We start from the raw sequence: 16,611 nt of genomic DNA, 5'->3' as shown, positions 1-16,611 counted from the left end.
AAATCACCTCACACTTGCCTTTATTAAAACACAAACCATTTCAGTAAGTTCGTTAATCTCCACTTACAATTTGCCGCAGTTGCCTGCCTACCATGCCCTCGCCCTGCCCTATCCGTTGCTATCTCGCTATCACCCTAGCCGCCAGGGCCTCACTCTCACAAAGATGTCTTTCCCTACCGCAGTCACTTCACCCTCACCCTAACAGCAGGTGCCTCAACTTCACCCTACTTGCAGTCGTTGCGCCCTCGCCAAACTTCACTCGCCTCAGTCTCACCCTATCCTATTCGGCAGCACCTCGTCCTACCCACAGGCAATTCAGCCTCGCTCTGCCCTCCGGCGCAGTATGGACCTCTCCTACCTCTTGCATGCATTTATCCCTGTGCTTCTATCCTATCCACTTTCCTCCCTGATTCTCTCCATGCCTCCCTGTTTGTCCCTTATGCAGTCATTGTCAGAGCATATGATGGAAGCTTCCAGAACATGCACTAGTTTGAAGAACTTTTTTAAAAATATGATAAACTTCTCCTGTTTTTCAGACTACTTCTGAGAGAAGCAGTAAGGATCGCAAGACTAGCAACAAAATTCCAAAGAAAGAAGCGGTGATTTTCTCTCTTAACTTTCACTCGCCTCGCTGCTCCCCATCGCCTCGCTGCTCCCCGTCACCTCGCTGCTCCCCGTCGCTTCGCTGCTCCCCGTCGCTTCGCTGCTCCCCGTCGCCTCGCTGCTCCCCGTCGCCTCGCTGCTCCCCGTCGCCTCGCTGCTCCCCGTCGCCTCGCTGCTCCCCGTCGCCTCGCTGCTCCCCGTCGCCTCGCTGCTCCCCGTCGCCTCGCTGCTCCCCGTCGCCTCGCTGCTCCCCGTCGCCTCGCTGCTCCCCGTCGCCTCGCTGCTCCCCGTCGCCTCGCTGCTCCCCGTCGCCTCGCTGCTCCCCGTCGCCTCGCTGCTCCCCGTCGCCTCGCTGCTCCCCGTCGCCTCGCTGCTCCCCGTCGCCTCGCTGCTCCCCGTCGCCTCGCTGCTCCCCGTCGCCTCGCTGCTCCCCGTCGCCTCGCTGCTCCCCGTCGCCTCGCTGCTCCCCGTCGCCTCGCTGCTCCCCGTCGCCTCGCTGCTCCCCGTCGCCTCGCTGCTCCCCGTCGCCTCGCTGCTCCCCGTCGCCTCGCTGCTCCCCCTCGCCTCGCTGCTCCCCCTCGCCTCGCTGCTCCCCCTCGCCTCGCTGCTCCCCCTCGCCTCGCTGCTCCCCCTCGCCTCGCTGCTCCCCCTCGCCTCGCTGCTCCCCCTCGCCTCGCTGCTCCCCCTCGCCTCGCTGCTCCCCCTCGCCTCGCTGCTCCCCCTCGCCTCGCTGCTCCCCCTCGCCTCGCTGCTCCCCCTCGCCTCGCTGCTCCCCCTCGCCTCGCTGCTCCCCCTCGCCTCGCCGCCTCCCCGCTCCCCCTCGCCTCCCCGTCGCCTCCCCGCTCCCCGTCGCCTCCCCGCTCCCCGTCGCCTCCCCGCTCCCCGTCGCCTCCCCGCTCCCCGTCGCCTCCCCTCTCTCCTGCGCCTCGCCTCGCTGCTGCGCCTCGCCTCGCTGCTGCGCCTCGCCTCGCTGCTGCGCCTCGCCTCGCTGCTCCCCTTCGCCTCGCTGCTCCCCCTCGACTCTCTGCCCCCCCATCGCCTCGCTGCTCCCCATCGCCTCGCTGCCCCAACCACCCCCCTTACCGGTAGTGGACCCCCCCCCTTTTTCAGCTCCTCCACCCTCACCACCTCCTGTTGGCCCCATGCTCTTTGCCCCCTCCCCCCAACCATCTCAACTTTCAACTCCCCCTTCCACCTTGCCGCTCACGCCCCCTGCCCAGTCACCCCTCCTCCTCCTGCCTGGCCACCCCCTAGCCCGGCCAACCCTCCCACCCCCTAGCCCGGCCAACCCTCCCCCGCTGCTCGGCCACCCCTCTGCCGGCCTCCTTTTCGCCCCTCCCCCACCCCACCCAGTCCGTCTGCACCTCCTCTCTGTTCCTGAACCTCTCCTTCCCCCTCCTTAACACTTCTGCTTTATGCGTTGATTCCTCCTTACCTTGAGTTGTGATTCCCTCAGTCTTCATCTGCCACCTTTCCCAAATGCACATTATTTGCGTTTGAATTTTGACTGAGTTTTTGGCAATGCCACATCCTAGACCTTCCCTCAGCTTACTCAAAAGTCCAGTGGCACAGTTTGCAGAAGGGTTTACTTGTTTACAGTCACGAGCAGGAACTCCCCCCTAACCCTGCGCACTGAAGGTGATTGTGACTTGTGACTCAATTGCTGACTGCACACATGTTGAGAAAGTAAGGAGTACCTTTGTGGAGAGCCAAGGAAGTTGTGGTACATTATGAGTAGTAGGAAAGCTTTATTTCTGAACAGCTGTAGAATCTAAGGCAAAGGGGCGATTGGACTGGTGGAAACCCTATAATCCTGAAGCCTTGATGTGGGCTAGGATGGTGAAAAGAGCTCGAGTAGGAGGCATGGAGGGCCATGATGTAAACACAGCAACAATGCAGGTAGCAGTTATAAACCAGATTGCTGAATGCTCATTAGACAAGGCAAGAATGAGAGGCTGGGAAGTGTGACAAAATGATAACCATTCCTGAGATTTTAATGGATCATTAAGCAACATTGCAAGGGAGGTTAGGAGGGAGTTATACCAGAGCAGCCTAGGAAAGAATGGGAGGTTAGCCACAGCTGTGATGGATGGTATTCAGAAGGTCATGGGAATTTTCACAGTAACTTCATTGGAGTGTTAATGTAAGCCTACTTGTAACAATAATAAAGATTATTTAGACACACATAGTATGTGGAGATAAAGTTTGATAGATATATCAGTGTGGAAGAGTACTAAATAGTCCGCGTGGCATGAAAAGCATGTTTGTCCACAAAGGCGGGTGCAATGTAGAATCTTCACCACTAACTTATTATAAGTTAATTAAACTGGAAATTAGGTTGTTGCTGGAAGGGAGAAATATTAAATGACAAGCGGGCTTGGGCAGCGGAGTGGGAGCAGACAAGAGTTCACATCAGAAAAGTAACTGCACAAAGAGATGTGTGAGATGGTGAACCTTGACTGCAGCACCCCACAGGGAAGGTGTGGGGTTTGATGGGCAGAAGGTGGCCGAGCTGTTTAACATGGTGCTGAATTGAATATAATTGAGTATATAAATGAACTTGATTATATTAGAGAACACTAAACTCTGCTTGCCTGTGGCTTTCTTTGCTCAAAAAACATGGATAGAATTCTAATCTTTCTGCTTTGTATGGGAATGGCTCAACTGCTCTCCCAAAATACTCTTGTTCCTGATCTCACATCCAAAAGTCGGAGGAATTCACTGGAGACTGGATTCAATTTTCAATTTTGATGTCTTCGACAAAATGCTCTTCATTTGCTGGGTCTCTCTGAGCTGACTTTCGGTGATGCTGTTTATTGATTGTTGTTTGAATAAATCAATTGCACAATGATGGTTGGACAAGTCTGTTCATTTTCGTAAAGTGGATAGTTCAGATGGAAAGTCCTATTAACCAGCGATATTGTCCTGAAACTTTGTTTCTAATAGATAAATATGTCGGTCTTTTTTAATTTTCAAAGGAAAAGGACATCTTTCCCTTTAACCTGGATGAATTTGTTACTGTGGATGAAGTGGGTGAAGAGGAAGAAATGCTTGGAAATCCTGAAAATGAATCTGCAACCAATGACCGACCTTCAGAAAGGGCTGAAACTGAAGCAACAAAGGCAGAGACCGTGCAGAAGGCCAAGGAACTAGAGCCAACTCCAGGTAAAGTCACAGTCCTGGACTTGACATACTGACTGGTAAATGCTGTCCAGGAAAGCGCAAGAATCAGTATCTATCCATTCTGAAACCAGGGTTCCATGCAAATGCTACACTACCAGATTCAGTCCTGGTTTTGAGCAATCATAAAGGGAGGATTCTTAACTTTAGAATTGCTTAATCTTTGGGAATAAAAACAAAAAAATCTGGAAATACGATTCCCAGGTCACCGATCTGAAATATTACCTTTGTTGCTCTCCACAGATGCTGCGAGATCTGCTGAGTATTTCCAGCATTTTCTGTTTTTATTTTAGATTCCCAGTATTTGCAATTTTGCTTTTGTACAATTTGAAGGGAATTGTGTAATTAATGGGAGATTGGGCAAAAGATGTTGCCGAGCTAGAATGCTCGCTGAAGTGCCCTGAGTCATGTCTCCAAGTTTTCACATGACACTGTTTAAGTTAGGAGTGAATAGTGTAGATGATAGCTGCAAGGTATAAAGCAGGGCAATAACAGGCTATTTGAGTGCAGCAAACTGGCAGCTGGAATTTGATGTGGCAAGTATGTGGCTGAAACCATCCACTTTGGATATGAGAAAGACCAATCAGAATATTTCCATAATGGGGGGAGATTGTCAACTGTGGAGGAAGGAGCAAAAAGGACTGGGGTGTCCATATACTTGAATCACTAAAGCACATGCACATGTACAAATAGTAATTTGAAAGACTTAATGTCCAGTACCAAGAGTTGCTTGCTAGTACCAGTACTGATCGAGCTGCCTGAGTCCTGAAGGACATACTTGCCAGCCTGGGCTTGTGACAGGTGGTGAAGAAACCAATAAAAGGAAAAAAACCTACTTGACCTCATCCTCACAAATCCATCTGTCACAAAAGTATCTGTTTATGGCAGTCCTTTTGAAGACCAAGTCCTGTCTTCAAACTGAGGACACACTCCATTGTGTTGTGTGGTACAACCACCATGCTAAATAAGATAGGTTCAGACCAAATCCAGTACAAAACTTGACAATCCTGAGGTGATGTGGACTATCCACAGCAGCAGAATTGTATTTGACTACAATCGAACTGCATGGTCCAGCTTTCCCCCACTCTAGCATTATTATCAAACCACCTTGGGACCAATCCTTCAACCATGAGGAGTGTGCTCCAGGCATATCTAAATATCAGATGCCAACTGGTGAAGTTAAGACACCGGACTACTTGCATGCCAGACACCACACCGTGTAAGCAACATTCTGTAGACAGAGCAATCCCACAACGGATCAGGTCAAAACATCGTCGTCCTGCCACGTCCAGTCTTGATAGGTGGTGGACAATTAAACAACTAGCCAGTGGAGGACGCTCCACATCCTCCGTGATGAAGGAACCCAGCAGTGCAAAAGACGAGGCCAAAGTATTTGCAACCATCTTCAGATAGAAGTGCTAAGTGGATGATCCATCAGAGATGTCTGTCTTTAACCAATTTAATTCACTCCACATGATATCAAGAAACTGCTGATGGCACTGGATACAGTAAAGGCTTATGGGCACTGGCAATATTCCTGCCAAGTACCTGAATTGTATTCCAGAACATGCCATGCCCAGAGCCAAATTGCTCCTGTACAGCCACAGCATTGTCACTTAGCCGGCAGTATGAAAAATTAGGTATGTTCTATCTTTAAATAGCAGGACAAATGCAATTGGCCAATTACTGCCCTATCAGTCTCCTTATGATCTTCAGTAAAGTGATGGAAAGAGATATCAGCAGTGCTATCGAGCAACATTTACTCAGTGATGCAACCTGCTCACCCATGCTCAGTTTGAATTCCACCAGGCCTCTTGGCTCCTGATCCCATTAGCACCTTTGCCCAAATATGGATAAAAGAGCTGAACTCAAAAGGTGAGTGACTGCTCTTGACATGAACACAGCATTTGATTGAGTGAGGCATCAAGGAGCCTGAGTAAAATTGAAGTTGATGGGAATCTCTCGGCCGGTCAGAAGATGGTTGTGGCTGGTATTACTGCAAGAGTTTCTTAAGATAATGCCCTAGGCCCAACATCTTCTGCTGTTACATCAATGACCTTCACTCCATTATAGGTTTAGAGATCGCAGTGTTTGCTAATGATTTTGCAATGTTCAGTACCATTTTCAACTCCTCAAATAGTGCCTGCATGCAGCAAGACCTGGACAATATTCAGTCTTGGGTTAAGTGGCAGTGACTTTGACGTTACAGGTGTCAGATAACAAGAGGGAATCTAATCTTCTTTATTTGGCATTACCAATACTCTATCCTCCACTATCAACATCCTGGAGCTTACCATTGGCAGAAATCGAACTGGACTAGCTATATAAATACTGAGGCTACCAGAACTAGGAATCTTGCAGTAACTCACCTTCTGGCTCCCCAAAGCCTGTCCACCATCTACAAGGCACAGGTCAGGAGTGTAATTGAATTCTGTCCACTTGCCTGGATGAGTAAATCTCCAGCAACACTCAAGAAGCTCGGCACCATCTTGGACAAAGCAGCCCGCTTGATTGGCGCCCCATCCATCACAGTAAACCTTCACTCCCTCCACCACTGTCACACGATGGAAACAGCGTGTATCATCCACAAGATGCACTGTCGAAAGTTGCCAAACTTCCTTCAGCAGGACCTTCCACACCCATGACCTCTACCACCCAGTAGGACAAGGGCAGCTGCTGCATGGGAACACCACCTGTAGTTTGCCTTCCAAGTCACTTATCATCATGACGTGGAACTATAATGCTCTGCTTTTGCTGTCATTGGGTTAAAATCCTGGAACTCTCCCCAACAGCACAGTGGGTGTACCTGCACCACATGGACTGCAGCGGTTCAAGAAGGTAGCTCACCACCACCTTCTCAAGGGAAATTAGAGATGAGCTGTGTTGGCCTAGCCAGCAACTCCAGGTTCCATAACAAATTTTAAAAATTCCTTCCTTGCTAGTCTATCTAGTGCATTACACGCTGTTGTGTTGCCTTGCGTATCGCAATTCGGCCAACACACCTGGAGTGACCACTTGGGAGAGACCAACAAAAACTAGATTTTTAAAAATCCTGTACCAATTGGGAAAAGGCAGGGAAATTCTTTTCTGTCCCATTTAGACGATCAGAACTAGTTCAAGCGATCACAGGCGCTCTAATTTATGTAATAGCAGCTTGAACGTAGTGCTATATGCAATCCTCACTGTTATACTTCCACTCAGTTACCCAGTCAAAATATGTATTGGTGTTCGAAGCAAAATCTCATACTAAGTCAAGGGAATAAGAGTCTTGGGGCAGGAGGAGGGTGTTTAAAGGGCTGGAAAAGTGGAGGCGGGAGGTTATGAAGGGATTTAAGCACAATGGCTAGATCTGGGGCGAAGTGGGTGATTAAGATGAGGCAGACTTGCCAACCTACCACCAATCTAATCTCTAGACGTGGTTGATGGGGTCGGGACCTGGTTGGAATTTGAATAGATATTGAGATGAACTTGGGAGTCAAGAGCAAATTGGAATTTCAAAGAAATGAGATGATAATATCATGGTGAGAGATTCTGTAGCAAATGGGCTGAGACAGGAGTGAGATATACTGGGCTGTACGGTGTGCAAGAGAAACTGTCACAGGATTGATGGTAAATCCCATGTCCAAAGAATCACTGGGGAGGGATGAGGAATGCCCTTCTGTGACACTCGTGTTGTGCTCACTGTTACCTTCTGAGGGCATCTAGGGGTGGGCAGACAGCAAATGTATCCCCATCCTGAGAATAGATTAACTATGGGTACTGGTGGGAATAGACCAGGTGGGCTGAATACTGCGGCCTGCTTCTGTGCTTTGGCCGCAGTATTACTTGAGTTCATACTGGCTGAGTAATAGTGTCTGTATCTTACAGCAGGTGGTGCGCCAGCAAAGGCAGTGGAGACAACCGAGGTGAAATCTAAGCCCACGTCCCAGCCTCAGCCCGCACCCCAACCTCCATCCACGTCCCAACCTCCATCCACATCCCTACCCCAGCCCACGTCCCAACCCCAGCCCACGTCCCAACCCCAACCCACGCCTGAACCCCAGCCCACGCCTGAACCCCAGCCCACGCCTGAACCCCAGCCCACGTCCCAACCTCAGCCCTCGTCCCAACCTCAGCCTTCGTCCCAACCTCCACCTTCGTCCCAACCACAGTCCAAACCCCAACCACAAACCAAGGCACCTGTGAAGGAGGAATCAATGGAGACAGAGTCAGAGACAACCCAGGAGCAGCCACCTGTAGCCGCTGCAACAGAGCCCAGCAAATCCCACCCTGTTGCAGACCCAAACCAAGAGGCATCAGGAACCACAGCTGTCAAGAGTGAAGCAGCACCATCTTTGGGTGGGGACGGTGAGCCATCCCGCAAAAAGGTGGGGCAACCCAGTAGTCTATCCCCGGTCCCTGCGTCATCAGTCAACTCTGGGGGAGATGGCTCCAAGTCTACGAGCTTGGAACAGCGAGCAGGTGAGTGACTTGTACAAGGGAATGTCTATAAATGTTTTTTTATGTTGATCGTGAGAAGGTTTGCATAAGGATCCTCATAAAAGACTTTTAAGACTGAAAGATGAAGCACTTGGAAATTGAAAGCAAATTATTGACCTTATTAGGAACATCTGAAATAGGAGCAGAGGTAGGCCATTTGGCCACACGAGCTTGCTCTGCCATTCCGTAAGATCATGGCTGATTTGTTTGTGTTGAGTTCCACATTCCCCAAACGGGGATCACAGTGGCAGGATCGGACAGTCAGCATGGATATGTGAAAGGGAAGTCCAGCTCAACACATCTACTGAAATTCTTTGAAGATATAACTAGTAGAGTTGATGAGGTGGAGCCAGTGAATGTGGTTTATTTGGACTTTTAGAAGGCTTTCGACAAAGTCCCACTTAAGAGAATAGTGTGATAAATTAAAGCGTAAGGGATTGGGGATAGAGTATTGAGATGGATAGAAAACTGGTTGGCAGACAGGAAACAAAGAGTAGGAATAAACCAGTCTTTTTCCAAATGGCAGTCAGTGACTAGTGGGGTTCTGCCGCGATCAGTGCTTGGACCTCCGCTATTCACAATACATATATCAGTGATTTAGATGAGGGAACAAAATGCAATATCTCCAAATTAGCAAATGACACAAAGCTGGGTGGGTGGGTGAGCTGGTGTGGGATCTCATAGAAACCTATAAAATTCTAACAGGACTAGACAAGGTAGGTGCAGGAAGGATGTTCCCGTTGGTAGGGGTTTCCAGAACCAAGGGTCGCAATCTGAGGATATGGAAGAAACCATTTCGGACTATGGGCAGCCTGGTGGTGCAGTAGTTAGCACTGCTGTCTTACAGCGCCGAGGACCGGGAAAAGGAAGGACTGTAGGAAAAGGGATAATCAGTCATGAATATCTAAGGAAATAAAGGAGTGCATCAAATTGAAAGAAAAGGCATACAAAGTGGCAAAGATTAGTGGGAAACTAAAGGATTGGGAAACTTAAAAAAAAAAACATTTTATTGAAAATTTTTGGCCAACCAACACAGTACATTGTGCAATCTTTACACAATATTATAGCAACACAAATAGCAATGACCTATTTTATAAACAGAAAATGAATAAATAATAAATAACAAAAATGAAAACTAACCCTGATTGGCAACTGCCTTTTCACAAGTAACACTCTCAAAAAATATAATTTAACAGTCCAATATATAATTATCTGTAGCAACGACCTATACATATTATACAGTATATATTAACAACCCTGAGAGACCTTCTGGTTCCTCCCCCCCCCCCCCCCCCCCGATCCTGGGCTGCTGCTGCTGCCTTCTTTTTTCCATTCCATCTATCTTTCTGCGAGGTATTCGACGAACGGTTGCCACCACCTGGTGAACCCTTGAGCCGACCCCCTTAGGACGAACTTAATCCGCTCTAGCTTTATAAACCCCGCCATGTCATTTATCCAGGTCTCCACCCCCGGGGGCTTGGCTTCTTTCCACATTAGCAATATCCTGCGCCGGGCTACTAGGGACGCAAAGGCCAAAACATCGGCCTCTCTCGCCTCCTGCACTCCCGGCTCTTGTGCAACCCCAAATATAGCCAACCCCCAGCTTGGTTCGACCCGGACTCCTACTACTTTTGAAAGCACCTTTGTCACCCCCATCCAAAACCCCTGTAGTGCCGGGCATGACCAAAACATATGGGTATGATTCGCTGGGCTTCTCGAGCACCTCGCACACCTATCCTCCACCCCAAAAAATTTACTGAGCCGTGCTCCAGTCATATGTGCCCTGTGTAATACCTTAAACTGAATCAGGCTTAGCCTGGCACACGAGGACGACGAGTTTACCCTGCTTAGGGCATCTGCCCACAGCCCCTCCTCGATCTCCTCCCCCAGCTCTTCTTCCCATTTCCCTTTTAGTTCATCTACCATAGTCTCCCCTTCGTCCCTCATTTCCCTATATATATCTGACACCTTACCATCCCCCACCCATGTCTTTGAGATCACTCTGTCCTGCACCTCTTGTGTCGGGAGCTGCGGGAATTCCCTCACCTGTTGCCTCGCAAAAGCCCTCAGTTGCATATACCTGAATGCATTCCCTTGGGGCAACCCATATTTCTCGGTCAGCGCTCCCAGACTCGCGAACTTCCCATCCACAAACAGATCTTTCAGTTGCGTTATTCCTGCTCTTTGCCACATTCCATATCCCCCATCCATTCCCCCCGGGGCAAACCTATGGTTGTTTCTTATCGGGGACCCCCCCAAGGCTCCAGTCTTTCCCCTATGCCGTCTCCACTGTCCCCAAATCTTCAGTGTAGCCACCACCACCGGGCTTGTGGTGTAGTTCCTCGGTGAGAACGGCAATGGGGCTGTCACCATAGCCTGTAGGCTAGTCCCCCTACAGGACGCCCTCTCTAATCTCTTCCACGCCGCTCCCTCCTCCTCTCCCATCCACTTACTCACCATTGAAATATTAGCGGCCCAATAATACTCACTTAGGCTCGGTAGTGCCAGCCCCCCCCTATCCCTGCTACGCTGTAAGAATCCCTTCCTCACTCTCGGGGTCTTCCCGGCCCACACACAACCCATGATGCTCTTTTCAATCCTTTAAAAAAAAGCCTTCGTGATCACCACCGGGAGGCACTGAAACACAAAGAGGAATCTCGGGAGGACCACCATCTTAACCGCCTGCACCCTCCCTGCCATTGACAGGGATACCATATCCCATCTCTTGAAATCCTCTTCCATCTGTTCCACCAACCGCGTTAAATTTAACCTATGCAATGTGCCCCAATTCTTAGCTATCTGGATCCCCAGGTAACGAAAGTCCCTTGTTACCTTCCTCAGCGGTAGGTCCTCTATTTCTCTACTCTGCTCCCCTGGATGCACCACAAACAACTCACTTTTCCCCATGTTCAATTTATACCCTGAAAAATCCCCAAACTCCCCAAGTATCCGCATTATTTCTGGCATCCCCTCCGCCGGGTCCGCCACGTATAGTAGCAAATCGTCCGCATACAAAGATACCCGGTGCTCTTCTCCTCTCCTAAGTACTCCCCTCCACTTCTTGGAACCCCTCAACGCTATCGCCAGGGGCTCAATCGCCAGTGCAAACAATAATGGGGACAGAGGGCATCCCTGCCTTGTCCCTCTATGGAGCCGAAAATATGCAGATCCCCGTCCATTCGTGACCACGCTCGCCACTGGGGCCCTATACAACAGCTGCACCCATCTAACATACCCCTCTCCAAAACCAAATCTCCTCAACACCTCCCACAAATAATCCCACTCTACTCTATCAAATGCTTTCTCGGCATCCATCGCCACTACTATCTCCGTTTCCCCCTCTGGTGGGGGCATCATCATTACCCCTAACAGCCTCCGTATATTTGTGTTCAGCTGTCTCCCCTTCACAAACCCAGTTTGGTCCTCGTGGACCACCCCCGGGACACATTCCTCTATTCTCATTGCCATTACCTTGGCCAGGATCTTGGCATCTACATTTAGGAGGGAAATAGGTCTATATGCGGGTCCTTTTCCTTCTTTAAGAGAAGTGATATCGTTGCTTCAGACATAGTCGGGGGCAGTTGTCCCCTTTCCTTTGCCTCATTAAAGGTCCTCGTCAATACCGGGGCGAGCAAGTCCACATATTTTCTATGGAATTCGACTGGGAATCCATCCGGTCCCGGGGCCTTTCCCGCCTGCATGCTCCTAATTCCTTTCACCACGTCTTCTACCTCGATCTGTGCTCCCAGTCCCACCCTTTCCTGCTCTTCCACCTTGGGAAATTCCAGCCGATCCAAAAAGCCCATCATTCTCTCCCTCCCATCCGGGGGTTGAGCTTCATATAATTTTTTATAAAATGTCTTGAATGCTCCATTCACTCTCTCTGCTCCCCGCTCCATCTCTCCTTCCTCATCCCTCACCCTCCCTATTTCCCTCGCTGCTCCCCTTTTCCTCAATTGGTGTGCCAGCAACCTGCTCGCCTTCTCCCCATATTCGTACTGTACACCCTGTGCCTTCCTCCATTGTGCCTCTGCAGTGCCCGTAGTCAGCAAGTCAAATTCTACATGTAGCCTTTGCCTTTCCCTGTACAGTCCCTCCTCCGGTGCTTCCGCATATTGTCTGTCCACCCTCAAAAGTTCTTGCAGCAACCGCTCCCGTTCCTTACTCTCCTGCTTCCCTTTATGTACCCTTATTGATATCAGCTCCCCTCTAACCACCGCCTTCAGCGCCTCCCAGACCACTCCCACCTGGACCTCCCCATTATCATTGAGTTCCAAGTACTTTTCAATGCACCCCCTCACCCTTAGACCCCCCCCCCCCCCCCCCTCATCTGCCATTAATCCCATGTCCATTCTCCAGGGTGGGCGCCCTCCTGTTTCCTCCCCTATCTCCAAGTCTACCCAGTGTGGAGCGTGATCCGAAATGGCTATAGCCGTATACTCCGTTCCCCTCACCATCGGGATCAACGCCCTTCCCAGCACAAAAAAAGTCTATTCGCGAGTAGACTTTATGGGCATAGGAGAAAAACGAGAACTCCTTACTCCTAGGTCTGCTAAATCTCCACGGGTCTACACCTTCCACCTGCTCCATAAAATCTTTAAGTACCTTGGCTGCTGCCGGCCTCCTTCCAGTCCTGGACTTCGACCTATCCAGCCCTGGTTCCAACACCGTATTAAAATCTCCCCCCATTATCAGCTTTCCCATCTCTAGGTCCGGAATGCGTCCTAGCATCCGCCTCATAAAATTGGCATCATCCCAGTTCGGGGCATACACGTTTACCAAAACCACCGTCTCCCCCTGTAGTTTGCCACTCACCATCACGTATCTGCCCCCGTTATCCGCCACTATAGTCTTTGCCTCGAACATTACCTGCTTCCCCACTAATATAGCCACCCCCTGTTTTTTGCATCTAGCCCCGAATGGAACACCTGCCCCACCCATCCTTTGCGTAGCCTAACCTGGTCTATCAGTTTCAGGTGCATTTCCTGTAACATAACCACATCTGCCTTAAGTTTCTTAAGGTGTGCGAGTACCCGTGCCCTCTTTATCGGCCCGTTCAGCCCTCTCACGTTCCACGTGATCAGCCGGGTTGGGGGGCTTCCTACCCCCCCCCCCCCTTGTCGATTAGCCATCCCCTTTTTCCAGCTCCTCACCGGTTCCCACGCAGCTGTATCTCCCCCAGGCGGTGCCCCCCCGCCCATCCCCTCCCATACCAGCTCCCCCCTCCCCAGCAGCAGCAACCCAGTAATTCCCCCCCCCCCCCCCCCCGCTAGATCCCCCGCTAGCGTAATTACTCCCCCCATGTTGCTCCCAGAAGTCAGCAAACTCTGGCCGACCTCGGCTTCCCCCTGTGACCTCGGCTCGCACCGTGCGACGCCCCCTCCTTCCTGCTTCTCTATTCCCGCCATGATTATCATAGCGCGGGAACCAAGCCCGCGCTTCTCCCTTGGCCCCGCCCCCAATGGCCAACGCCCCATCTCCTCCACCTCCCCTCCTCCCCCCATCACCACCTGTGGAAGAGAGAAAAGTTACCACATCGCAGGATTAGTACATAAAACTCCTCTTTTCCCCCCTTTTTAACCCCCCTCTTCGCCCCCCACATTCGCCCCACCACTTTGTTCAAACGTTCTTTTTAATAACCCGTTTATTCCAGTTTTTCTTCCACAATAAAAGTCCACGCTTCATCCGCCGTCTCAAAGTAGTGGTGCCTTCCTCGATATGTGACCCACAGTCTTGCCGGTTGCAGCATTCCAAATTTTATCTTTTTATGAAGCACCGCCTTGGCCCGATTAAAGCTCGCCCTCCTTCTCGCCCCCTCCGCACTCCAGTCTTGATAAACGCGGATCACCGCGTTCTCCCATTTACTGCTCCGAGTTTTCTTTGCCCATCTAAGGACCATTTCTTTATCCTTAAAACGGAGGAATCTCACCACTATGGCTCTGGGAATTTCTCCTGCTCTCGGTCCTTGCGCCATCACTCGGTATGCTCCCTCCACCTCCAACGGACCCGCCGGGGCCTCCGCTCCCATTAACGAGTGCAGCATCGTGCTCACATATGCCCCGACGTCCGCTCCCTCCACACCTTCAGGAAGACCAAGAATCCTCAGGTTGTTCCTCCTTGCATTGTTCTCCAGTGCCTCCAACCTTTCCACACATCGTTTCTGATGTGCCTCATGCATCTCCGTCTTCACCACCAGGCCCTGTATGTCGTCCTCATTCTCGGCTGCCTTTGCCTTCACGACCCGAAGCTCCCGCTCCTGGGTCTTTTGTTCCTCCTTTAGCCCTTCGATCACCTGTAGTATCGGGGCTAACAGCTCTTTCTTCATTTCCTTTTTGAGCTCTTCCACACAGCATTTCAAGAACTCTTGTTGTTCAGGGTCCCATGTTAAACTGCCACCTTCCGACGCCATCTTGGTTTTTGCTTGCCTTCCTTGCCGCTGTTCTAAAGGATCCACTGCAATCCGGCCACTTTCTCCTCCTTTTTTCATCCGTATCCAGGGGGGATTCCCTTCTGGTTTACCGCACAGTGTTTTTAGCCATCAAAATTGCCATTGGGGCTCCTATCAAGAACCCAAAGGTCCGTTTCACCGGGAGCTGCCGAAACGTGCGACTCAGCTGGTCATCGCCGCACCCGGCGGATTGGGAAACTTTTAACGGAAAACCACGACAAAAGCTACAAAGAAAAGTAAGATAGATTATGAGAGTAACGTAGCTCAGAATATAAAAACAGGTAGCAAAAGTTTCTACAAATATATAAAACGGAAAAGTAGCTAAGGTAAACATTGGTCCTTTAGAGGATGGGAAGGGGGATTTAATAATGGGAAATGAGGAAATGGCTCACGATTTGAATAGGCATTTTGTGTCGGTCTTCACAGTAGAAGACACGAATAACATGGCAATAATTGTTGGAAGGAGGCTATGGCAGGTGTGGACCTAGAAACGATCATTCTCACTAAGGAGGTAATGTTGGGCAAGCTAATGGGGCTAAAGGTAGACAAGTCTCCTGGCCCTGATGGAATGCATCCAAGAGTACTAAAAGAGTGGGGGAAATAGCAAATGCGCTCGTGGCAATTTGTCGAAATATGCTGGACTCTGGGGCAATTCCAGCAGATTGGAAAACAGCAAATGTGACACCACTGTTTAAAAAAGGAGGTAGACAAAAGGCGGGAACTATAGGTCGGATAGATTAACGTCTGTAGTGGGGAAAATGCTTGAATCTATCATTAAGGAATAGCAAGACATCTGGACAGAAATTGTCACATTGGGCAGACACAGCATGGGTTCAAGAAAAGCAGGTCATGTTTGACTAATTTAGTGGAATTCTTTGAGGACATTATGAGCACGGTGGACAGTGGGGAACCGGTGGATGTGGTGTATCTGGATTTCCAGAAGGCATTCGACAAGGTGCCACACAAAAGGCTGCTGCATATGATAAAGGCGCATGGCATTAACGGTTAATGTATTATGTTCTATAAGATCCCCCCACCCCCCCTCATTCTTCTAAATTCCAATGAGTATAGTCCCAGTCTACTTGGTCTCTCCTCATAAACTAATCCTCTCAAATCCGGAATCAATCTAGTGAATCTCCTCTGCACGGACAGCACGGTAGCATAGTGGTTAGCACAATTGCTTTACAGCTCCAGGGTCCCAGGTTCGATTCCCGGCTGGGTCACTGTGTGGAGTCTGCACGTTCTCCCCGTGTGTGCGTGGGTTTCCTCCGGGTGCTCCGGTTTCCTCCCACAGTCCAAAGATGTGCAGGTTAGGTGGATTGGCCATGATAAATTACCCATAGGGTCCAAAATTGCCCTCAGTGTTGGTTGAATGGGGTTACTGGGTTAGGGGATAGGGTGGTGTGGGCTTGGGTAGGGTGCTCTTTCCAAGAGCCGGTGCAGACTCGATGGGCCGAATGGCCTCCTTCTGCACTGTAAATTCTATAATAATATTAGCATGGATAGAGGATTTGTTTAGTGACAGAAAGCAAAGAGTGGGGATGAATAGGTGTTTTTCCGGTTGGCGATCAGTGGCTATGGTATGCCTCAGGGATCAGTGTTGGATCTGCAATTGTTCACAATTTACATAGGTGATCTGGAGTTGGGGACCAAGTGTAATGTGTCAAAGTGTACAGAGGACACCGAAAGTCTGCAGAAGGAAATAATGAATGGGCAAGATCTAGCAGATGGAGTATAATGTTGGTAAATGTGAGGTCATCCATTTTGGAAGGAATAACAGCAAAATGGACTATTATTTATATGGTAAAAAATTGCAGCATGCTGCTGTGCAGAGGGACCTGGGTGTTCTTGTGCATGAATCACAAAGTTGGTTTGCAGGTGCAGCAAGTAATTAAGAAGGC

The 16,611-nt window shown here is 50.0% G+C and overlaps 1 protein-coding gene across 9 annotated transcripts in view; it reads left to right on the top strand.

Moving 5' to 3' along the window:
* The window catches only part of znf638 (zinc finger protein 638), a 344,100-nt gene that overhangs the window by 316,232 nt on the left and 11,257 nt on the right, over positions 1–16,611 (top strand). For 5 of the 9 annotated variants that reach the window (XM_072497778.1, XM_072497776.1, XM_072497775.1 and 2 more), the window contains exons 19-21: positions 537–599; positions 3,582–3,768; positions 7,651–8,244. In XM_072497778.1, the coding sequence (XP_072353879.1) occupies positions 537–599; positions 3,582–3,768; positions 7,651–8,244 (844 nt within the window). The remainder of the gene's footprint in view (positions 1–536; positions 600–3,581; positions 3,769–7,650; positions 8,245–16,611) is intronic. The other 4 variants (XM_072497783.1, XM_072497782.1, XM_072497777.1 and 1 more) reach the window with 3 other exon arrangements.

The sequence above is a fragment of the Scyliorhinus torazame genome, chromosome 3, assembly GCF_047496885.1.
Source record: "Scyliorhinus torazame isolate Kashiwa2021f chromosome 3, sScyTor2.1, whole genome shotgun sequence".
NCBI classification, from domain to species: domain Eukaryota; kingdom Metazoa; phylum Chordata; class Chondrichthyes; order Carcharhiniformes; family Scyliorhinidae; genus Scyliorhinus; species Scyliorhinus torazame.
This window is presented reverse-complemented; position numbering and strand designations above follow the sequence as displayed.